The 24,463-nt window shown below is 38.5% G+C and overlaps 1 protein-coding gene across 1 annotated transcript in view; it reads left to right on the top strand.

Annotated features, from left to right (window-relative positions):
- Positions 1-8,863: 8,863 nt before the first annotated feature.
- The window catches only part of LOC105466173 (transmembrane protein 26), a 50,139-nt gene continuing 34,539 nt past the window's right edge, over positions 8,864-24,463 (top strand). Inside the window, exon 1 of the mRNA XM_011715159.3 lies at positions 8,864-9,456. Within this exon, the coding sequence (XP_011713461.2) occupies positions 9,266-9,456 (191 nt within the window). The 5' untranslated portion in view covers positions 8,864-9,265. The remainder of the gene's footprint in view (positions 9,457-24,463) is intronic.

Genomic DNA, 24,463 nt, shown 5'->3' with positions numbered 1-24,463 from the left:
GACATAGTACTGACAGCCTGATGCTAAGGCCTATGCCCTCACCTTGTGCTGCTACTCTCCTTGCCATATTAGAGAGGAGTTTTTTCAACCCTTCCTCCCATTTTGCAATTTTTGGTCACCAAACAAAATGCATTCCCATGGTATCTCCTTTCCTTGGAATGTTTTTTAAAAAATATTTTTTATTTCAATAGCTTTGGGGGTATAAGTGGTTTTTGGTTACTTGGATAGATTGTATCCTGGTGAAATCTGAGATTTTACCTGTCACCTGAGTAGAGTACATTATACCCAATATGTAGTTTCTTTATCCCTTGACTCCCCTCCACTCCCCTCTTTGAGTCTCCATAGACCATTATATCATTCTGTATGCCTTTGCATACCCACAGCTTAGCTCCCACTTGTAAGTGAGAACATACAGTATTTGATTTTCCATTTCTGAGTTATTTCACTTAGAATAATGGCCTCCAACTCCATCCAAGTTGCTGCAAAAGATATCATTTTGTTCTTTTTTATAACTGCATAGTATTCCATGGTGTATACATACCACATTTACTTTATCCACTCATTGGTCAGTGGACACCTAGATTGGTTCCATATCTTTGCAACTGTGAATTGTTCCTTGTCATGCTTTTATCCTTTACTGCTTTGCAATTCTGCACGTCAACATCTGTACCTCCACCATCCTAGGATGTATCCTCTTGGCACCCAGTTCAGCTTCTACCATTTTGTAAGTGTCATCCTCTTTTGAAGTTGATGCCATCTTCTTTAATAGCCTATGACTCTCTTAACCTTCCAGTCATCTCCTTTTATTCACTCAGATACTTGGCACATGAATTGAGATCCTTTTCTACCAAATTTATTTTTAAGAGATTTTACCTTCCCTGGTCATTCTAGAGACATCCAATTTCTTGCTGCCTCTATTTTCTTCTAGTCAGTTGACTTCCTCCATTTTATTTTTTTCCTACACCACCTAGACTTTACAGCTGATCTCAGAATGGTTGATATCAACATCCTTGGTTCCTTTAGATCTTCATACTCTGTTAACCTTGCCCAAGAAAACTGAATCCTAGATGAATGCCACAGTCCACTTTCTCTGTACTTGGATATCTGAAGGTTGCTAGAGAAAATTGCATATCCCTATATGATGGTGTTAATACAAGCTTAGAATTATTCATTAGCTTTTTATTTACCTTTGCTTAGATTTACTCTTTATCTTCAAAGACAAGCTAAAATCCTCACCACTCTCCTCCAGTTCCCCACCCAATGCCTACTCTTCACTATCAGCACATGGTCTCATATCCTATTACTATGATGGCTGAGATCATCAGACCTGACTTACATCGTTTTCCTGTCTCACTTTAGTCATTCCCTTATCTAAACCCTCACCCTTCCTTCCGCCCTGCAATCTCGGAGGACAAGACATCCCTTCTCTTGCGTGGAACCCTTTCCCCCTTTCCCTCCATTTGGTGAACTCTCCCCTCATTTTTTAAGAAATTACAAGTGGTCATTCTTCCAAGAAGGGTTCTTTAAGGCCAGTCCCATAATTGGGTTAGGTGACTCCTTGGAGCTTTACACATACACACACACACACGCACACACTCATAGTTGAAGCTTTTCTGGCAAACACACACACTCATTTTTTTCTAGTGTTTTGGGTATAATAAAAATATCTCTTATTTCACATTCTGAAAGCTGCTAAAAATGAAATTGATTGCGACTTTGGAAAAGTCACCTGCCTCTTGTGGGCCTCAGTAGGTAAAGTGGGAAGATTGGACTAGATAAGCTCTGTGGACCTTTTAGCACTGAGATAATGGTTTTTATTGATGACAACAATCATAGAACAGACAATTTTCATGGAAGGTAGCAGAAAGATAATTGATCGTGGTACTTGAAAAGTATTCTTAAAATGTCACATAATTCCTTTATGTGACATTTCGGAAGTCTATTTTTAAATGTATAATCTGTTTTGAAATAAAATTAAATAACCAAATAAAATGTTATATTTACCTATCAACTTTTAAAAAATAAACCTTTAAATTTTATAACAGTTAGATTTGCATGGAATATTTGCAAAAATAGTACAGAGTTCCTATATACCCTTCATTTATTTTTCTTATTAACATCTTACATTATCATATAACTTTTATCACAAATACAGAACCAACATTGGTATAGTACTACCAACTAAACCCTTGGTCTTATTCGGATTTCATTATTTTTTGTTACTAATGTCCTTCTGGTGTTCCAGAATCCCATCCAGAAGACCACATTACATTGAGTCATCACGTCTCCTCAGTTTCCTCTGGTCTTTGAGAGTTTCTCAGTCTTTGCTTGTTTTTCATGGCTTTGACGGTTTTAAGGAGTATTGGTAGGTTATTCTGCAAAATGTCCCTCAATTTGTCTTTGTGTAATGTTTTTCTCATGTTATACAAGGGCTATGAGATTTTGGGAGGAAGATCACAGAGGTAAAGTGCCATTTTCATAACGTCATACCAAAGGCGCATGCTATCAACATGACTTATCACTGGTGACATTAACCTTGACCTCAATGTACAAAGCATTTTCATAATCATTACCTCATGTGGTTCTTTTAATGATCATGAAATGGACCAGACTGGTATCTTTAGCTCCATTATACAAAGGGAATCTTGAGGCTGAAATGGAACTAAGGTGTTGGGACTTCCACCCTACTGGTTCCTTTGTAGCACCTGACAACCTCTTCTAAATTATACATAAATGAAGCAATATTGCACAATGCTTTCCCATGTCAACTCACTCTAGAGCTGCTGTGGCTAGGAATGTTCATGATTTAGTGATTCATGTTATCTTCATACTGTAACTGTAACCTTAGGCTTATTTGAACAAATTTAGATCATCACAGAAGATGATCAAATGTTTCTACTGATCAGTGTTCTCCCTTCTTTGTGATGGAGTGAGGCAAATGACATTTACTAGCCCCATAATTTACAAGCAGCTGGCCTTAGAATACTCAGCTATGGTCCCAGCTGGGGAATTATTTTGGGTGTTGTTTACCCAATCCTCACTTACATGTTTATTTATTTATTCAACAAATATTTACTGAGTACCTGCTTTATTCCAGACATTTTTCTGAGCACTTTTGAAGTATCAGTTAATTTAATCCTAATAATAGACACGAAGGCCTAGCATTATTTGTTTTTATAGATGAGAACCAAAATTCAAAGAAATTAAGTAACTCTCCAACTCTCACGTAAGACGTGGAGCCAGCTCTTGAAGAAGGTGGTCTCATCAAGATCCTCCACCTGCACTTTAGATTCCTATTCCTTGTTAGCTGTTGAAGTGTCTGAAAACTGATCACTACCATTGACTTTTATTAGTTTCTAAAGATGAGTAATTATGATAGTTATTACTAGCTTAATAAAGTTCTATTTTCCTTCATGTTATATTATAATGTGAAATAATTACAATTCCTTTTCCTGTTTAATACACACATTTCGAACAGTAAAGCAACCTGTGAGTTTTCTGTTTCAAACCGGGAACTGGGAATTAAGATTTCATCTTTGAAATGGAAGAAAGGATTTTGCAGAACCAAAAAGATACAATAATAGCAGTATTAGAAAGCATGAGGGGTTGAACCTCCTTTTTGAGGAAATCCAGGGAGACAGAATACAGACAGGATTGGGTCACTGGAAAAACCAGTGCAGAGGAAAACAGAGCAGTAATGTTTGAGGTGTTTGTTCAACACCTATATTGAGAACAATTGAAATGTCCAGAGATAGTTTCTGCTTCTTTACTTAGAGGATATCACTAGTGATGTTTGCCCCCAAGCTAAAACCTGAGAGGTGTTCTTTAAAGAAAAGTTGTTGGGTGGACTGTGAGGCTTCTAGTAAGGTCGTGGGTAGAATGGGAGCATTGTTATGGGTAGATATGGATCTTCACAGCAGCCAGAACTAGGGCATGGAGTAGAAGAGAGACATCAAGGCAGCTCTACCAAGGACTGAATAAGATGCACTAAGAACCAGCTCTCAGGGGAACCTTCCTTGCCTTGATACCCCTGCCTGCTCCTCTTCATTGCACCTGTTAGGGAAGCTGACCTGGCAAGTGTTTCTTGCCCAAGTGTCCAGGACCACAGCCAGCTCTTCCATTTAATAGATAAACAGCAACTCATACACCTATTTCAAATATGTCCTGTAACCAGCCCAGTCCTCGGTTTGTAAAAATAAATGAACAACAAAAGATCATCAGAGTATTTGAGAACCGTCATGTTACAAAACCCTGGATGTAAAGGATGGAACTGAGCAACCAATCAAGTAAAAACAGAAATAATTCAGGAAGACAAAGAGGTATTGCATCCACCAGGCAAGAATAAACTGCTGTAAAAATAAATCTCATTAATGAGTAAGGCTTATTACAAAATAAGTTGACCAACAACAAAAAAAATGACTTATAGAAGTCAACAATAAAATTAAATAATCCAAAGACTAACTTAAACATATAGAAGATAAAGGTAAGAAACTACAAGAACATGGATGAAAAAGACAAAGATGAAAAATATAAGGTATTCCAGAAGGAGAAAACAGAAACAATGAAGGAGAAAAAGAAAGATCAAAGACATAATAAAAGAAGACTTGACTCTCTACCGAAAGACACAAGACTACTGTGTTGAGCAGGGTATATGAAAGAAATGTCCAATAACTAGATGCAGTCAAATGATAAACATTCCAAGGTAAAACAAAATTCTAAAAATTTCTGGAGGTTAAAAAAGTACTTATCTACATGAAGAAGACAATGAGACATAAAACATACTTCTTATCAGTAACATTGCATTCTAGAAAATAATGGACTCTGAAAATATGTGAAAATATATTGAGTAATAATTATATATTGTATTATATATTTTAAATATTGTTTGTTGATTTTCAATTTTTAGAATAAACCAGTTGAGAAGACACAGTATACAGGCTTAATTATAGCTGGAGAATAGAATGTGACAGACAACAATTTTAACAAATTTGAGTAGTACAGGTGGAATGAGGAAGGAAGAAGGTATTGCAGGAGTAATGGATTCCCCAAATCTTGAACTGAAAAATCAAGTTCTGTAAATTGGTAAATCAGGAAATAGAGGAATATAAAGTGTGATTTTAAAGGTATAATTGTAACTATCAGAAAAAAAAATTGAAAATGGTAATTGTGAGTGGTTCCTCTGGGGAATAGATACATCTTCCTGTAGTGTATGATTTTTTTTCATGCATTGTATTACACACACACATACACACACACACATTTATGTATACAAGTGATGTCTGAATAGGATTAAATAGAGCCAAGGGAGGAAGGAAGATTGCCAGGAGACTGCAGCTTCTGTGAACAATCTGCAGCTTTGGTGGCCTCTGGATGCAGATGTGCCTTTGTATTGCATCCCTGTTTGGAGACCATAGCTGCGTGCATAATTGCATGCACAATGTTTCAATAATATTAGGGAGGGGCATCTTTGGCGTCATAGGTGTAGGATGTGGCATGTCATCCCACAGCTGCATGGTACTCCACGTTTCAGTGTACCTGCCATGCCCATTCCTCCCCTGCTTAAACTCTGCTGCCCAGAATCTTACGTTGAAGGATGAACAAAACAACACTAAACTGGTCTTTGCATAGGGATAGTCAACGACTGGATTTCAGTCAGTAGCCTGCTCTGCGGTCCATAGTGTGACCCTGGTACTTAGAGTTGAAGGAAGTCAGTTGAATTCCTTATCTCAGCAATTTGAATTCAGTGTGGAGAAATCTGGCTGGAAGACAACAGTGTCAGAGAGTTGCTGTGCAAAGGTCTGGAAACTGCAACCTTGAGATCCTTGCTGCCACCCAAGTCCACAGCTGTCCTCAGGCTCCCAGTTCCCAAAGCCCTGTCTTCATCTACCTCCTATTCTTCAGTCAAGAGAGTCCATCTCCATTTTTAGACCATGCATTCCCTTCCAATAACTACTCCTTTTACATGAGCGAATTGAGAAAGTCTCTTCCTTGTAGCCAGAATCACCCAAATTGAAAGAAAATCCTGATAATTATGTTCCGTTTGCATTCAGAAGGGAAGTTGTTAGCTGTTTCCTGGGATAGTGGAACAATCAGGCTACATTTTAGTGCAACCTCAGCCTCTACCACAAGACCTGGGTGCATGCAACTGAGATTGCTTTTTTTCAAGAAGAGTAAATTTTTAAAATTGCTTATTTTTTTCTTTTTGTTTAAAGATTATTGGGCTATTTGCCTGACAGTTTTAAGATACTTCTGAAAGCTTCCAGTCTTTAAAATGGACTTAGGAGAAAATTAAGAAGAAATAACCTTTAATTCTCTTTAATGACAATTTTGTTTATCAGATCCAGAGACAATAGAACCTAATTTGTTTCTGAACCTTCAAAATAGGGAACAACAAATGATTGGAAGATGTCAGACTGACTGCCTTCCCTTTTTTAAAGCTCTCCTAGAGAGCCCTTCCTAGTAGGCTTGAGAAAGAGAGAAGTTGCTGGATGCGGTGGCTTACGCCTGTCATCCCAGCATTTTGGGAGGCAGAGGTGGACAGATCACTTGCGGTCAGGAGTTCAAGACCAGCCTGGTCAACACGGTGAAACTCCGTCTCTACTAAGAATATAAAAATTAGTGGGGCATGTGCCTGTAATACCGGGAGCCTGAGGCACAAAATCGCTTGAACTTGGGAGGCGGAGGCTGCAGTGAGCTGAGAGCGCGCCATTTTACTCCAGTCTGTGTGACAGAGCAGGACTCCTCCGTCTCAAAAAAAAAAAAAAAAAAAAAAAAAAAAAAAAAAAAAAAAAGAGAAAGAGAGAAACAACTCCTGACTGCAAGCAAGTGGTCTGGCATCATTAGCCAGGCATTGGCATCCTCCTCTTGAACATACAAGTTTTACACAACATCAGGTAAGGCCACTCTGAGATCATGGTGGATCAAATAGGACCTCTCCAAAATTACATCTGAACATGAATATTGTACAAACCACAAACATCCCTTTCTATATTAGATTTATCAACATGCCCAACATAAAATTAACCCCACTTCCTAATAGCATTCCATCTAGAGTAAAGCCTCACTTCCCTAAGCCCCAAAATCACATAGGTCAAGCCCAAATCATGTCTAATGTTATCTCCAATGCTTTTTAACCTTTCTAACACTTTCATACTGAGATGCTCCACAGTGGCCCATGGAGTGTGCCCCCTCGCTAAAAAAGTAATAAACTCAACTTGTTCAGTTCCAGACCTGTTCATCTGGGGTTTTTCGACAGGAATGTCATGTACCTCCACTCCAATCCTGTTATTACTTGTCTCAGATCATCGAAGAGCAGCTCCCCTGGCATAACTTTCTTGGTCCTCCCAATAATCGCTGATGTCTACCAAGCATTTATCACTTGCCAGGCACTTCATATGGATTAACTCATTTGATCCCCACAATGACCCTGTGAGTAGATAGATTGAGTACCAAATTTACAGAAGGACAAAGGCACAATACAACTAAGTGACTTAGTGAGTAGTCTAAGTCAGCTGGTTGGTGGATACAGGGCTCTAACCACCACAGCACACCGCTTCCTTCCATGGCATTCGTCTGCCACACTATGCTTTTCCACTTCACTGAATAGCCTGTGGTCACTGTGTCATCAGCCAACATTGAAGGACACTAGAAACTAGACTAAACAGCACCGGTAAATCACTGCTGGATTTCCTGTAAGATGTGGGAGAATGCTGACCCACAGGAGGAAACAAAAGTTCTCTCAGATCTCAGTATCGGAAATCACTTCTAAGCTTCTTGTGAGCAATCAGAGATTTCTCACCTAATGGAGGCATTAATCATCTAACTCGCAGTTTTTCAACTTGATTTTAAGAAAAGTATGACATGATTTTAACTTGACTATACCTAATCAGAAAGATATTCCCTATGCACTTTTCTTTCAATGTTACTAATGTGGTCAAGGGAGCATTCCTGCTTGGTTGGTATTATAGTAATATGACTAATTAATTCTATATCTTCCTTTATAACAAAGAAAGAGGGAGTTTGAGGCACAAAGCTTTGGAAGGCACTAATTAATATCTAGAGAGATTTCAATAACTTAGTTTATTATATTTTAGCTATTTTTGTAATTACCTTCCAACTATAGACAACTCTACAGGCTTTCCATTTACAAGTGATACAAGTTTCTTTTTAAAATAAATTTATTTGAGTAAAAATTTGAGGACATTTAAAGAAAAATGTTAAGTCAATAGTAGTACAGGTGGTAGGACACCAAACAAGGAAACAAAAACGACGAAGGTGTTTTGGGAAACCCTGACTTCATTTCTTGTGTTGGATGCTGGAAGAAGGAGAGTTTAATTCATGGTCGTTGATCTCAAGAGCACAGGTCCTTGAATTTGGGAGTGCATGCATTTTGCCTTCTAATCGCATTCCTGGCTTTATCATCCATCGTCTCCTCCTCCACTTTCCCCTCTGCAGTCTTATCTTGCTACCCCTATATTTTTTCAGGAAAAACAAAACAAAACAGAAAACAAAACAAAACAGGGGTGTGGTGTGGTGGGGGATGGCACAACAAGGAAGTAAAAGTGACCAGGGCTACCCACTGGCCCAGGGAGGTGTGCTAAGCTCACAGAAAGCCCGGAGGGTCTGACTGCCTCTGATCCTAGGAAGTTTTAATTCTTCAAGCTGGGCAGTAACCGGGTTTCTAAAACTGCTTGGATTCTTTGGCCCTCCTGCGTCCCGGCTTCGGGTCACCATGACAGCGTGAAACGTGGGAGTGAATTAAGTAAGGAGGAAAAGTAAGGAGGAGCTGCCAGAGATGCGCTCCTCCTCCGCCTTTCTGGCTGTGCTGCACCTTGACTTTCAGTCCTCCTCCCTTCTCTTTCCGCCCCCTCGTGATGGGGAAGTTCTTGGGGACCTCACGGAGGCCCGGGGGCGGGGATAGAGGACAGGGATGGAGACTGGCCCCGAGATTGGAAGGGGGGTGGGCAGCGCTGGAGAATAACGCCCAGGAGCCGGGGCAGCGCAGCTACACACTCCCTGGAAAGCCCAGCCGTCTGGAAAAGCTGGGTTTGGATTCGCCCCTCTTTGAAGAGTTCTCAGGAAGTTTGGGGGAGGGGCGAGCTGCGCACCAGCTCTACCGGCGTCGGGCGCTGAGGGTGAGAAGGGACCACAAGCAGCAGCAGGTCTCAGTGCTTGTCATATTCCTGCCCACGGGTGGGCTCCGGGCGCGCCCGGCAGGGTCCTGGGGGCGCAGGCAAGGGGCCGTAGGCAGAGTGCGCGGGCCAGCATGGAGGGGCTGGTCTTCCTCAACGCCCTGGCCACTCGGCTGCTGTTCGTGCTGCACTCGCTGGTCGGGGTCTGGCGAGTGACCGAGGTGAAGAAGGAGTCGTGGTACTGGCTGCTCGCGCTGCTCAACCTCTTGCTCTTCCTGGAGACTGCGCTCACCCTGAGGTTCAAGCGCGGCAGAGGCTACAAATGGTGAGAGTGCCCCGGGAAAGCGAGGGCTCACGGGGCCCTAAGGTATTGTCCCCCACCGCACTCGCGGGCAGCCCAAGAGTCCATCTTCCCGCAACCCGCAGATTCTACTAGAATTTGGACCCCATTTGTCCTCGCTGGGAGCTTGGAAGGCACGAGATGCTTGCGCATCTCTTGGGCACGCCAGGGCTACCCTAGGGTCTCAGTGCAACACTGGGAAGGCTCGATCCGTGAGCCTAGGCAAGAGTCACCCAGTCTCAGGTTTGGAAACTTGGAAGATCAGTAAAGGCAGGAAGCGCTGGTCTGTTTTGCTGAATGTGCCCCCCAAATAGGGGAGTCATGGGACAAGGAGGTTGCCATGTAGTGTGCCTTCTGAAACTGGGGTGTGTGAGTGTGCGCGGGTTACTCTGCGTGCGTGCACGTGTGGGAATGTCCTTCGCTGGGCATCAGCGACCTTCGCAAGAGCTGAGCACACGGGCCACCCTCCTAAGACGAGAAGACCCTCGCTGCACATCTGGGGTTTCATCCGCTTCCCTTCCCTCCAGCCGCAGGCGTTGCGCTCTCTCTGGCACAGCGCCAGCTTCAGGTGTCTGGGTTTGGTGGCTTTGGGGCTTGGCTAACGGCCTGCCTATCTTGCCAGGAACGGGTTGTAACGCTGGTGAAGGGACCAGCAGGTAGTAGTTCAGTCTTAACCTCTGTGTACAAGAACTACACGCCACGTGTGGTGCTCATTTTCTCCCCGAAAGGCTTGAATGACAATCAAATAATTGAGAAAAAGATTCTCTTGCCATTGACGAAGAGCCTCTCCTAATCCCCAGAGGAATCCGTCTGGAAGTTCATCCAGAACTTCTGCAAGTTAGGCCTCTTTCTGTATTAATTCTTAAAATGGGATGTGTTTTCATATGTATCGATACATTAAAAATACCTCATGCTATGAGAAAGGAGAAAATGGTATTAGGCAATTTGCAAATTACATACACAATGGCATTATAGTCATCGTATTCAAAAAATGAAACAACCGCTCTACAGTTTTACATATTAAACTACAAAATGCTTTGTATTTCCTGACAGTTCATGGAAGAAAACATGTTGCCTCTGAAGATGATGTGAATCTTGCTTATATTTTCTACTGTTGAAAAATTTCTAGAATTATCAATGCTCAAATTATTCAAGAACAATTCTAATTTAATACAACCAAGATGGGAATGTGACTACTCTTGCCTCCACTTCCCCACCCCCATGAAGAATTTATTAAGCATGAGACATTTGAGGTACTTTCCAGTGTGCCTTTTGGAAATCTCAAAGAAAAATGGTGTTAGCTTCCCAAATAAGCCTCAGGGTTAAAGAAACAAAAGGGGAGAAAAGTGTTTGTTCACTCAGCAGGTCATATAACGTTGATTTAACTTTGACTGAGTAGGTTTAACAAACCAGAGTGGAAATATCTTTGGTCACAGAAAGATGAAGTCTGAGGCTGAAAACTGTTCCATGGAAAATAGTCTTGCTACCAACCACCAGAGATTCTAGGAGACCTTCAACCTCAGAAGAGAGGCTTGCTCTCTCCCTCCACGAGTAGACCAGAGGCCTTAACTTGCATTAAGGCATATACTCCTTTTGTGTATAAATCCTATACAAATGGAACTTTACCTTCATTTCTATATCTTTGTTTACTGCTGATTGGGACTGACATGTAACTTACAACTGAGAGAGGAAAAATGGTTGGGATAAAAATGAGTGATGGTCAGTAAGTCAAGTAATGCAGGAAACTGGGGATATACTAGTGTTTAGAATATGCACCTCAAATTCAGACAGATAATGGGGTAAAATCTGGGTTTTCCTACTTGCTGTCAGACCTTGAGCAGGCTACTTAGTGTCTCAGCCTCAATTTCTTACCTGTGAATACTTAACCTCATGGGCAATTAGAGAATTATATGAAATAATATATGTTGATTGGTGATGAATAAAAAAGCAATGATCTTTTCTAGATCCAAAGATTTTTCTTTATTTTCTTCTTATTAAAAATATTCTTGTATCAACTAGACACATTTTAGGTCTGCACATGTCAGACAAATTTACTTGAGCGACTAGCCAATACACTATTGGTTCCAGGCAAAAATGTTGAAAAAAAAAAATTCTCACCTTTATTTCGGAAGAACAGACCCATTATATATACTGTGCATTATAACACTAATTCAAGGAAAATCTTGCTGGCATAGTATCTACTATGCCATATTTGAAATAAGCAAATTTGAAAATAAGTAAAGAAAAAAGTTGATTGATTTGACTTAGTGTAAAATTGCAAAAACAAATGAGTCTTAGTAAATGGTCTAAAAAGGAATATGATTAGTAATGTTTTATTCTGTTGATGTTACCAAATACAACCGAGTATACAAATATGTTCATTCTTGTGGTAGACAAAGCCCACACACTATTCTGTCATAAATATGAGAGAAAAAAATCAGAACATGGGCTGCTAAAACATGTAGGAAATTATCTTTAAAACAATACGGTAACAATGAAAAAGGGCTAGATTTGGGGAACATTCCCTTTCTAGGTGAAGTATTCTGGTAAAGCAAGGTATAATTTTTGGTTTTGAGTGTTAAGAAAAAATTTCCATTAGAAAATCTAGGCTGATGGAATTAAATAGAGATGAAGCAAACACTATGACAACATCTATACCTCTATATAGAAAAATATTAATATGCATTAATCTATATAGATACATAGATAAACCTTTGTTCCATTGCTCTTATAGTCTTATATTTTGGAATCTACCCTATAGAACCAAAGGTACCCATATGTGAAGACATGAGCAAAAATATTAATATCCATCTTGTTTGTGGAAAGTAAAGCTGAAAGCATACTGATTATCCATCAAAGGAATAGTTAAGAATTGTGAAATATTCATACTATAGGCTATTTTACTGACATTAAAAATAATGAGCTAGATGTTAACCACTAAACTCGAAGAATGTCCATGATATATTATCAAGACACTAAAGTTATAGAGTTGTGTATATTATGGTTACATTTTTTTAAAATGTAAAACAATTGCCCTTTGTATCGGTTGAAAGCATTGTTTCTACAAGTTGAAGTGGGGAGTGAAGGAGAAGGAGGAGGAGAAAGAGAAGGGGAAAAGGAAAAAAAAACCTTCCGTATTGAAAATAAATAAAGAAGAATAGATTAGAATAGATTGAGTGATTGAATAAACCTGAATGATGGACATACACACACACACACACACACACACACACACACACACACACGGTGGAAAAGTTCTTTTCTTTGAAAATCAGATCCATGAACCTCCTTTGGACTACTCTAGGCTACTTTGAATATTGTCCTTTTAATTTAAATTTACACTTGGACCCAAACGAGTCCAATCTATAGAAATCGTGGAACAATGAATAGATCTATAGAGGAAAATGTGAACTAAATATTTTGAAACATAGCAAACATATGACACTTATCCAGAGAATCTTTCTTTAGCTATCCTTTGGAAAGGAAACATGGAACTGGAATTGCTGAGCTCAGCTGTCCAGGGACAAGCAACATTACATCAACACTACTAACTCGCCAGTTGGAGACGTTTAATTTGTTGGAATCCTATAGAATAGAGAAGGTGAGCCAACAACACGTCCCCCGTTAAGCTAAAAAAATGTGTGCTCCTGGAGTTTGCTTTTTTCCCACCTAATATTTATCTGTTTCACCTGTGTATTTAATTACATTTCTGTAAGATGAAAATGAATATCACTTGGCTTAAGCTTTTCTTGATTTGATTTTCTATTGTCTGGGCAACAATCCAATGGATCTGTGAATTACCATTTAGGTAAAGTCAAAGAAAAGGCAACATTTCAGCTGCTTTCCAGCCAATAAAATATTCCTCAGGGATAGAAAAAAATTACTAAGATTGTGACAAGTTTGAAGCCTGTTCACTCGAAAGCAGGCATTATCTGAGAATAAGTAGAAAGCTAAGTTGAACTTACTGGCAAAAGTATACAATTTTAGGCACTGGAGCTTTCTTCCCCAGATAAATCCAAGGAAAATATCATTTGTGAGTTAATAAATAATAGCTCACCTATTTGGTCACGTTGCTTTGTTATCTCTCATTTCCTTTTACTTTATTAGGTTCAATCAGACAAGTATTTCTGAATTGCTTAATGAGCAAGCATGATATAGTACTATGCTAAACACTGCGTGACCAGACCAAAAAAAAAAAACAAAAACAAAACAGAAAACAAACACGGTTGACATTTTAAAAGGTAGCATTTTGATAAAGTGCTCAAATGTGCTGCAATGAGAATAATTATGAATATTTAGCATTTCCTATGTTCCAGAACCTTCCAAGTGTTCCACACAGATGATCCCATTTCATCCTTTCAGTATCTGGTTTATTTTGTTTCTCTGTTTTCTCCCATTTTTAGATGAGGAAACTGAGGCACAGACTTATTAAGTCATCTCTTTTGGGACCAGTTAGTTGTCAGTTGAGAGAGAAGAGTGAAAACTCCAGGTTCCCAGTCTTACTCACTCCAGCAGTTCAAAGGAGAAAGGATGTGCTGCTGAATACTGGGTCGGGAACAGGAAACTTGACAGCATTTGAGCTGTTGCAGGAAGAATGGGTGAGAGCTGTATCTGGAGAGAGGTGTGCGAAGGCCATGTAGAGACAGAACCTCCTGGGTGGGCAGGTGAATTAGGCAACCTTGAGCAGGTTTCTCTAGAGAGGGCACAGTGTTTACACTCTTCTTTCAACAACAATGTACGGAACATCTACTACATTGTGTCAAGTACTGACAATATGGAAGTGAATAAACAGGCAAAATTTTGCCCTCGCAAACCTCACGTTTTAGTCAAGGGGCTCAGAAAATAAAGATGTAAGTAATTAATAAACAGATGAATGAATAGGTAACAGAAAATTGAACAAATGAGTGATCAGAACTCTGAAGGCCTCAGTGGTTTGGGTGACAGAGTGAGGGGGGTGTGCAGGGGAAGGTGCCACTGGATGGTCAGAGAGTCCTAACTGGGGATGTGACCTTTGAGCTTAGGCCTTCGAGAAGAGAGGGCGCCAGCCAGGCATGAGGAGGATAAGAAAAAGGGACAATCTTCATGAGCCTTCAAATATTTCTGACATACCCTCAAATGACCGATTAATACTGTTTTTCTATTCTTCCCTTTTTCTTATTATTCCAGTGTCCTTAGACTCCATGTTAAAAACTCTTCTGAATTTCTTTAACTTTACATACCTCATGTTAAACACTGTGCATTAGATATTGTCTGGATGGCTCACAGCTGAAAACAGAAAAGACAAGTTAGGAAACAGAAAGGATTCTATCCTAAACTGATCTCAAATTCAAACCAATTTTGTAAAAAGCTCACTGAAATCTGTTTAGATCATTCAATTGCATTTGAAAAGTTCAGCAGTGAAATTGAAAACCTAGACTCAACAGATGCATACTGTGTGAAATTTGATCTTGATTTATAAGTTTTGAGCAATGCGGAAGAACTCTGTATGATGTAATTCTGTAGTATGTAATAATATGTACTTTCCTCCATCAAAAATGTTTATGAAAATGCCAGAGAGAAGGTTTGGAAATAAAATTCTTCCTTCCCCATTCCCCACTGCAATCTTTTTGGACCCCAGAGAGGATGACATAGAGGGATTTGAAAGGAGACCCTGTGACTTCCATATGGCCAACTTGGGCACTGGAAATTCTCTCAGAAGATAAACAATTTCTCTCCCTCTTCACACTTCATGTCCAACTTTCCTGAAATCTCTCTTTAGCTTTTTAGTGTATCTGAGGGTTTATACTACAGGCATACCTCATTTTACTGTGCTTTGCATATAGTGCTTTTTTTTTTAAGGTTTGTTGTAGCCTTGATGGGAGCAAGTCTTGACACTGTTTTTCCAACATGTGTGTTCACTCTGTGCCTCTGTGTCAGCATTTTCTCTTTAGCAATAAAACATTTTTATTTATTTATTTATTTATTTATTTATTTATTTATTTATTGAGATGTTGTCTCACTCTGTCACCAGGCTGGAGTGCAGTGGCATGATCTTGGCTCACTGCAACCTCCACCTCCCGGGTTCAAGCCATTCCCCTGCCTCAGCTTCCCGAGTAGCTGGGACTACAGGTGCACACCACCACGCTTGGTTAATTTTTTGTATTTTAGTAGAGACGGGGTTTCACCATGTTGGCCAGGATGGTCTCGATCTCCTGACCTCGTGAGCAGCCCACCTCAGCCTCCCAGAGTGCTGGGATTACAGGCAGGAGCCACCACACCGGGCCAGTATGTACATTTTTTAAGACATGATACTGTTGCACACTTAATAGACTAGAGTATAGTGTAAATATAATTTTTATATGGACTGGGAAACCAAAAATGTTGTGTGATCTGCTTTATTGAGATATCTGAAACCAAAGTATGCTTGTATTTGTTATCTTCCTGTATGTTTGTGGGAATGTGTGTTTTATATCCTGAGTCTTGAACTCACTGCAGAAGGATGACTTAAATGTGTATCATTTTGGGAAGCACACACTGAATGTTATTAGCAAATGGCTTTGCTTTTAGTAATCCAAGTCATGGTTTAGGAAGAAGAGTCTTCTTCAAAAATTAGTACCGTGCATTACTCCCAAGAGGTCGTATTTCCTTCTTTTGCCTCACAGAAGACTTCAGACCAATGTAATAATTATGTCTGCAAGTAGAATGGGAGCTCCAAGAAATGGAACCACTGAATGATGGCCATGCTTTCTTTATGATCATGTTCAACTGAGACACTTAGAACTGAAAATTAAGGTTACTGATATATTTTTTTCACTTCTTGTACTTGACTGGAAAAAAAACAAAGTATAAATTAGCATGGGCAGCTCCTATAAGTCAGCATAAATATATTCCTACTTTTAAATTTCATGCATTTCTTCTCATGGCAGTGACATTATGCATACAGCATCAGGACAAATCTGAATAGCTTAACTTTTTTCCAACAGTGGAAAATTCACATTTACGTCAAGGTTTATTCTCCCTCTGTGTATATTCCCCACTACTCTGGAAATTCCTATAAAGTCTTGGTACTAGGACAATTAGGCCTTCAGTATATAAAATGTTTTGTTAAAAATAACAGTTTCTTTCCCTTTTTTTAAAAACTAAATTTTTAATGTAGGCACTTAATGAAATGTGCTTTTTTGGAAAGTCATATTGAAATCATATTAAGAATATAAGGCTTGTTAATGTAACATGCCAGGGTGAACGCAAATTTTGTTACTTTTCTCTGAATATAAACTTATTACCTATAGTTATTTAAGGAGATGGGTTACATTTTATCTTTGTTTTGTCTGACTTACCTCAAAGAGGTCGATAATGTACAACTGACTTAATGTTATCCACTTATTATAAAAATCAATCATCCTTAAGCACATAAAGAGGTCCTCTAACATCAGTGCTGCTGTAGCCCTGGATGAGGGGGTGGGGCTGTTCTTGTAGTGTTCCTTTGCTTTCTTATTTCCCAGATTGAGCTTCCTGTCCCATACACATTTTAATCTACCTGAAATAGCCTCAAAATAAATTAGCTGGTGCCATTCTCAGACCGTCTTCTAATACTAGTGGTGATGATGGTGATGAAGGTGATGATGGTGATGATGATAATGGAGGTAGTACCACTTATCAATTATTGGGTACTGACAATGCTACAGCCTGCTTTCTTTCCCTTGTCTCATGTAATCCTTACATTGACTCTATAAATTAGTTGCCATCTTAATTACCATTTTAGGGTGAGTACACTAATGCACACCAACACTAAATCATTTATCCAAGGTCACAACTGATAATAATAGAAAATGAAAACAATTCCTAGCATCTGGTGAACACTCACATTTATTGAGCCAGGCATTGGCATTGCACGCATCAACTCATCCAATCCTCACAATAGCCCTGGTAGTGTCTTTACGCCTCTGTTTGCAGATGGGGAAGCTACAGCTTAGAGGTCTGGAGAAGGATTCTTCTTCCCAGGATTGAAAGCTTGGTAATCCTGTGTTAAGTCTTCCCCTTACTCCATCAACCTATTTCTTACTTTTTGTATTCAGTAACTACATTACTACGTAATTTTTAGGGTCAAGGATTGCCTGTAGTAGAGAAAGCGTCAAAGTTTTGTTGGTGGTGTTTTTTTTCTGTTTTTGTTTTGTTTTGTTTTGTTTTAATTATGTAGGTAAAACTCAAGTCACCTGCTAAAGGAAGACTGCGATGATTTTGCTTAGAACACAATGTAGGGAAGTCCACACTACATACAAGAGTGTCTGGCTCAGATGCACTCCTGCACAAGCAGACATTCTTGTAAAACCAAAACAGGATGTAAAAGGAAGAAAAGGGGGAAAATTCTAGACTATTTTAACTTTTGTCCTAAAAAGCCAATCTCCTCTACAGAACAGAAATAAGTACTACTGTCTTTACTTAGAATGAAATAAACTAAAGCCTTACACAAAGAACAATTATAATGCATTTTATTTTCTCGGAGAGCATGAAAGTTCCTGTAGTTGGCAGCAATATAAGTTCATTTGTTCATTAAATAAGCATTTATTGTACCAGATGCTGTGGTGGTGGTTTTATAAAAAATAGAATATATATATATATAGTTATATGAAAACAATATAAAATGACATTTAGAGAACCAAATAATTTTTCACAAATTAAGTCAGAGAGTGTGGAAAGCCTGCAGAATCAGGATACAATCAGTAAGGTAGGCTTGTTGACAAGGAACATTTCAGAGGTAAATGATTTCTGAGGTACTGGTGGTTATGAGTCCAGAAAAGAAAGATGTGCTTTTCAGGTTGAAAGAGTATCATGATGGTGATAGTTAGGATTTCAATTGGAACAATTCATTTAGGAGGATGCCATGATTTTCTTTTGTTCTAAAATATTTTATGAGAAAGATAGTATGTAGATCCTCAAATGAATTCATATTAACTAGTTTAGTAATAGTGAAACATATTGCTGGAGTTTGTGAACAACTTCAGTTGTAATAAAGCTTGTGCTTGCTTTAGGCCTACTCTTGGAAAATTTTAGACTGAGTGAAGTATATGGGGTACTAATTTTGCTATCAGTTTATATCATTATTTGGGAATATGACTTTATTTTTTTAAATTGCAACAACAAACAATGAAAATTATAATTAAGAGTCACATTCAGCAGTATCTTCTCTTTACAAAACCTAAATGTAGACAATCTTCAAGGGCTTTGGAAATACAAAGAAAGATTTCATTGCAATGGATTTTCTCAACCCATTTGAAATTCCTCCTTGTCTCTTCTGTCATTATTTGTCTGGTGTCCTTAAGATCACTGAATAAACAAACCTATCAACTGATCTTGGCACTTTTTTCTTTTTTTTTGAGACGGAGTCTTGCTCTGTCTCCCAGGCTGGAGTGCAGTAGCATGATCTCGGCTCACTGCAAGCTCCGCCTCCCGGGTTGACGCCATTCTCCTGCCTCAGCCTCTCCAGTAGCTGGGACTATAGGTGCCTGCCACCACGCCTGGCTAATTTTTTTTTTTTTTTTTTAGTAGAGATGGGGTTTCACCGTGTTAGTCAGGATGTTCTTGATCTCCTGACCCTGTGATCCATCAGCCTCGGCCTCCCAAAGTGCTGTGATTACAGGCGTGACACACCATGTCCGGCCTGATCTTGGCACCTTTTAAAACATTCTCATTTATATTCAGTTTTCCATTTTGGGGGGAATTCTCATTAGCTCTTGGCCATTTAGTTGTGGCTTACTTGCCAGGGGACAGGCACTTGCAAAGGGCTTTGGGAAGGGAGGTGGTGATGAGGGACATGCTAGTCAAGAAGATTAATGGGTGGTGGCTGGGGTCACACTGGTGACTTCCCAGGCATTCAGAGGCTTTGTGTTCTGCAAAAGCACTGGGTTCACTTTGAGGAACTGAAGAGAGGTAGAGGAAATACTGAGGTTGTTATATTGGTCATCATATTCCCCTTACACACTAACAGAATGCCCTTGCCAAGCAGCCTTGATGGAAATCGTACATGTTAAGGCCCACTTAGGCAAATGAGTCTACATGTATGAAGGACAAACAACCTTTGCATTGTTAGACAGGTTTAGGGACTTACAAAAGAATATCATGACCTAGTTTTCTGATTTCCATGAAAATAAATTTTTATAAATTGCTCCAGAAATTTTACTGAGAACATGCAAAATCTCACTTAACATGAGATTTTGAAACTTGGGTCTAGTATTCTTACAATTTCACTCTGTTTTTGTAGAGGAGAAAATATTGAGAAATGAAATACAAATAAGATCTGGATTCAATTAAAGTAAATTTTGAATATTATTTTTGCTTCACTTAAATATTATCCATTTTCAGATATATACATATGATGAGAAGACAGAGAAAAACTAAACAAGGTAGTGATATGGCTGATTTTTCTTCCATAGGCTTATTTATATTGTTGTTTCTTTATAAAAATGAGTGGATGATATTTTTTCAATAAGAAAACATTAATAATTGTCATTTTTAGGAAGAGGAAAATGGAATCCTAATTCTAGACTAATGGTGAGTCAAAGTAAATAAAATTTACTACAGGGCTAAATTGCTAAATGTCATGACATATCATTTTGTAGAAAACATTATAATTTGTTGAAATGACAACTTTGTACGGTAAATAATATTTTACTTTTGGATGAAATGAACTGACAAAAGCAATGAGTAAAGCTTTTCAAGAGCTTGGAGCAGTGTCTAATATGTAGCAAGACCTATATATACACACAGATACCTATATATTTCATAGACAAATAAAACAAAACAAATGAATTTTTAGATAAACAAGTAAATATATAAAGAAAAATTCCTTTGAGATGGTGCTCCTGTTTGTGTACTTGGGAGAGAATTGGTAGGTAGGCTAAGAGCTATGGAATTAAAACAAAAAAACACAACTTCATGGAAAAGAAAGATTTTAAGAGGGTTTTATATGAAAAAATAGTTGAACAACGTAATTTGGCATTAAAGAATTCATGTTGGACAACTTTGGTATTCTGACAGGTAATTGGGATTGTAATAAATCTGAGTTTCTAAGGGCAGATAGCTCACTGGTAATAGGGTATTGTCCATTTGTAAAAATTTTTCACTTGGACATGTGTTAGTCATTGAATCATATGCTTATCAGCTTTTTATCAGTCCAATATATTGTATGTTTATAAACAGTTATCCAGAAACCTGATATAAATGATTTGTGAGTTGGCCAGACCTTTCCATGGTATTAGTCGTCATACAAGGTACTCCATATCTCCTTACTCTTGATGCCGTCAAGACAAAGTCTAAAATAAAATCTGGTTTATTAATTTTTAAACTTCACACTCTTCTTCGTTCTAAAAATGAATTGCACTGACAATACATGATCAAGAATACTGCAAACCCTCAAAATAATAATTAGTGGCAATGATATCACGCTAAAATATTACGTTTTTCATAGGAGCAGAACATATAAAATTAGTTTTCGTCTGTAAAACTTCCAATAAAAATCAGTTTATGATGATATTTCAAGAAGAAATTTTTAGTCAAACCAGCAACAGAGTGTCAAAAAAGTAGAAACTAAATCAACCAGAGCCTTATCAAATCGCTAAATGTTTGTGGCAAGCTCATCATATGCCAGATACTCTGGAAGGAGCAGAGAGTATACGGCCAGCCCTTCATATATGCAGGCTCCACACCTGCGTATTCAACCAACTGCAGATCAAAAATATTTGGGGAAAACAGCGAAACCCCGTCTCTACTAAAAATACAAAAAATTAGCCGGGCGCGGTGGCGGGCGCCTGTAGTCCCAGCTACTCAGGAGGCTGAGGCAGGAGAATGGCATGAACCCAGGAGGCAGAGCTTGCAGTGAGCCGAGATCGCGCCACTGCACTCCAACCTGGGCGACAGCGTGAGACTCTGTCTCAAAAAAAAAAAAAAAAAAAAAAAAAAATTTGGGGAAAAAAAATACAACAATGTGACACTAAAACATAATACAAATAAAAAACAATACAGTACAGCAATTATCTACATACCATTTACACCTATATCAGGTATTATAAGTAATGTAGAGATGATTTAAAGTATAGGGAGGATGTGCATAGGTTTTACGCAAATACTACACTATCTTATATAAAGAAGTTAGGCATTCATAGTGTTTGCTACCTGCGGGGTTTCTAGAACCAATCCCTCCCAGATACTAAGAGATGACTGCAATTTTGAGCAGACAGACCCAGTTCTGGTGCTTGCATTATTTAGAATTGCTTGGAGTCAACACTTAAATGATATCAAATACACACACATCTACATATGCACATATGTAATTATAAATATTGAAAATTTAAGACCCAGAAGTGACCAGAGAGGGCTAATTTAGACTTAAGGAATAAGGAAAGTTTTCTGAAGTCCCATATAACTGATATGTGGTAGAGGTTGAGGGATAAAAGACTACAAATAGGGTGCAGTGTATATTGCTCGGGTGATGGGTGCACCAAAATCTCACAAATCACCACTAAATAACTTACTCCACTAAATAACTTACTCATGTAACCAAACACCACCTGTACCCCAATAACTTATGGAAAATAAAAAATAATTTAAAAAATAAAAATAAAAATAAAGTTTAAAAAAGTAGGAGAGGCGGGTATTTCTAAAGAGAGAAATACGTGTGTGAGGGCTTCAGTTAGGATAGCACTTTGGTTTTTTTTGAGAACTGGAAGAAGAACACTGTTACATGAACACAGTTGGAAGAATGGCAAGCAACAGAGCCCAAGAGGTGGGCAGGGCCCTGAGTGGGCAGCATCTTGTAGGTCGTGATGGGTAAATGCTCCATGCAAACCATGGCAGTGTGACAGTAATTGCCTCAACATTGATTGTGAAGTTAGGCATAACGATGTTTGTATTCAACAGTACAAAGAAAAGGGCCCTTGATTCAAGGAGTTTTATATAGGTTTAGTTTTTTTGTTGTTTTTTTTGTTTGTTTGTTTTTGCTTTTTTTTGAGACAGAGTCTCGCCTATTGCCCAGGTTGGAGTGTGGTGGTGTGATCTTAGCTCACTGCAACCTTCACCTCCTGGGTTCAAGCAATTCTCCTGCCTCAGCCTACAGAGTACCTGGGATTACAGGTGCAAGTCACCATGCCCGACTAATTTTTGTATTTTTAGTAGAGATGGGGGTTCACCATGTTGGTCAGGCTGGTCTCGAACTCCTGACCTCAAGTGATTCACCCCCCTTGGCTTCCCAGAGTTCTGGGACTACAGGCATGAGCCAGTGTGCACGACCTTATACAGGTTTAGTTTTGAGAATCATGGTTTAAAAATATGTCATTATAAATTATATGAAGAAACAGTGTCCTAATTGGCTGTCCTCTAAGAGTCCTTCATAAGCATAAGTAACAAATATGTAGCCATGAGTACATTTTCAGAGCTGAGTCTAGGGAAAGCAGCAAGTACATTTGTTGAGCACCTAAGGTGTCAATCTCATGGCACACATTGTCTTATTTAATCCTCATAACCACACTATGAGATGGGCATTGTTTTCTCCGTCTTACAGATGAGGACATTCAGTTTCAGGGAAGGTTGTGAATTTCCAAAGATGAGTGCATGGAAAAGGCAGGATTCAAATTTGGGTCTTCTAAGTTTCTGAAATTTATACTGGGTCTTACTAACATATAATATTTCAAGGGTCATAGCTAGAAGAGCTTACTTGATACCAGACCTCTTGAAATGAAAGATCCTTATAGATATCAGTAGTCTTTATTCACTTTATTTGTTCAGTCCTTCCTTCCTTTATAAATTCAGGCATTCAAATATTTAGGCATTTGCTTAATAAGCATTAATTTGAGACTTAGTAAGACACTATGATTCCACTGGGGAGAAGAGAAAATGAAGGAGTGGGAAGAGGAAAGAGATATAAAGATATATAAGACTAAGGACCTTTCTTCATGGAACTTATGTTAGGAAAGCAAAATCTAATATACATGTAACTATAAAACAGTACAGCATGTGTTGGGCCACAAGAGAAATACAGGTTAAGATTAATTCCTGCTGTGACTTTCAAATACGAGTAGAATGTTGGTGGATAGATGTGCAAGAAAAAGCTTATTTATTCCAAAATATATTTATTCCAAAATAAAATTTATTCCAAAAAGCTTATTCCAAAATAAGCTTTCATAATTTTGGGAGATATTTGCTGTAAAACCATTGCAGAACCTCTCTCCTTAGATTAACCAAACTAAAAGAGCAGAGAGCACTTTGTTCTTACCAGAGACACATGGTTAGTTAAACAAGGCTGAGAATTGAGTTGAATATAATTAATTCTTGGGCCCTCAATATGATTCCTTTTTCCTAACCCCTTTCTTCATTAGGTCAAATAATCTAATAAAGAGGATTGAAGTGAGAGGAACTTTCCAAAGCATTTTGTTTGTTTTATTTAACATACACAGTCGGTCGTAACTACTGAGTTGCTCAACTTGATAGGATGTGGTAAGGGAAGAGGAAGGAAAAGGGGAGATAAGACCAGATAATGAAGTCTTCGAATATCAGATTATGGAGTTTAGATTTTCTATTAGGCAACACAAAACATCTTGAATCTTGAAGTTTGTTTGTTTATATAACCAGTTTCCCAGTTAGAGGAAATACGTTGAAACAGGATAGTACTTTTTTCCAATTATAGAAATAAATCTTATGCATAGAAGATGTTAAGGGTGTTGTTTGTTTTATTTTTAACCTTTTTCAAGAGCTATTATATGTTCAGGCTATGGTTTCCCTAGATTATTATTGTTACATTATTGTTAGGGAGGGGTTAGTCTCAAAATTAATCCCAAGAGACTCAACAAAATTGCAATCCAGCCAACATTTGATGTCTCCAAACAAAAATATGCATATTCCTACTGTCCCTCTGACCTAGAATTCACTTTCTTTCCCAGTTTCACAAGGGAAATACTATCTCCTGATGTTTCCTTTGATATGTGAGGTCAAAAAGTTAATTGTTCTTTTCTTTTTAAGAGCATGC

This window comes from Macaca nemestrina, chromosome 9 (genome assembly GCF_043159975.1).
Source record: "Macaca nemestrina isolate mMacNem1 chromosome 9, mMacNem.hap1, whole genome shotgun sequence".
NCBI classification, from domain to species: Eukaryota; Metazoa; Chordata; class Mammalia; order Primates; family Cercopithecidae; genus Macaca; species Macaca nemestrina.
The sequence above is the reverse complement of the archived record's forward strand: the minus strand, read 5'-3'. Positions and strand labels throughout refer to the sequence as shown.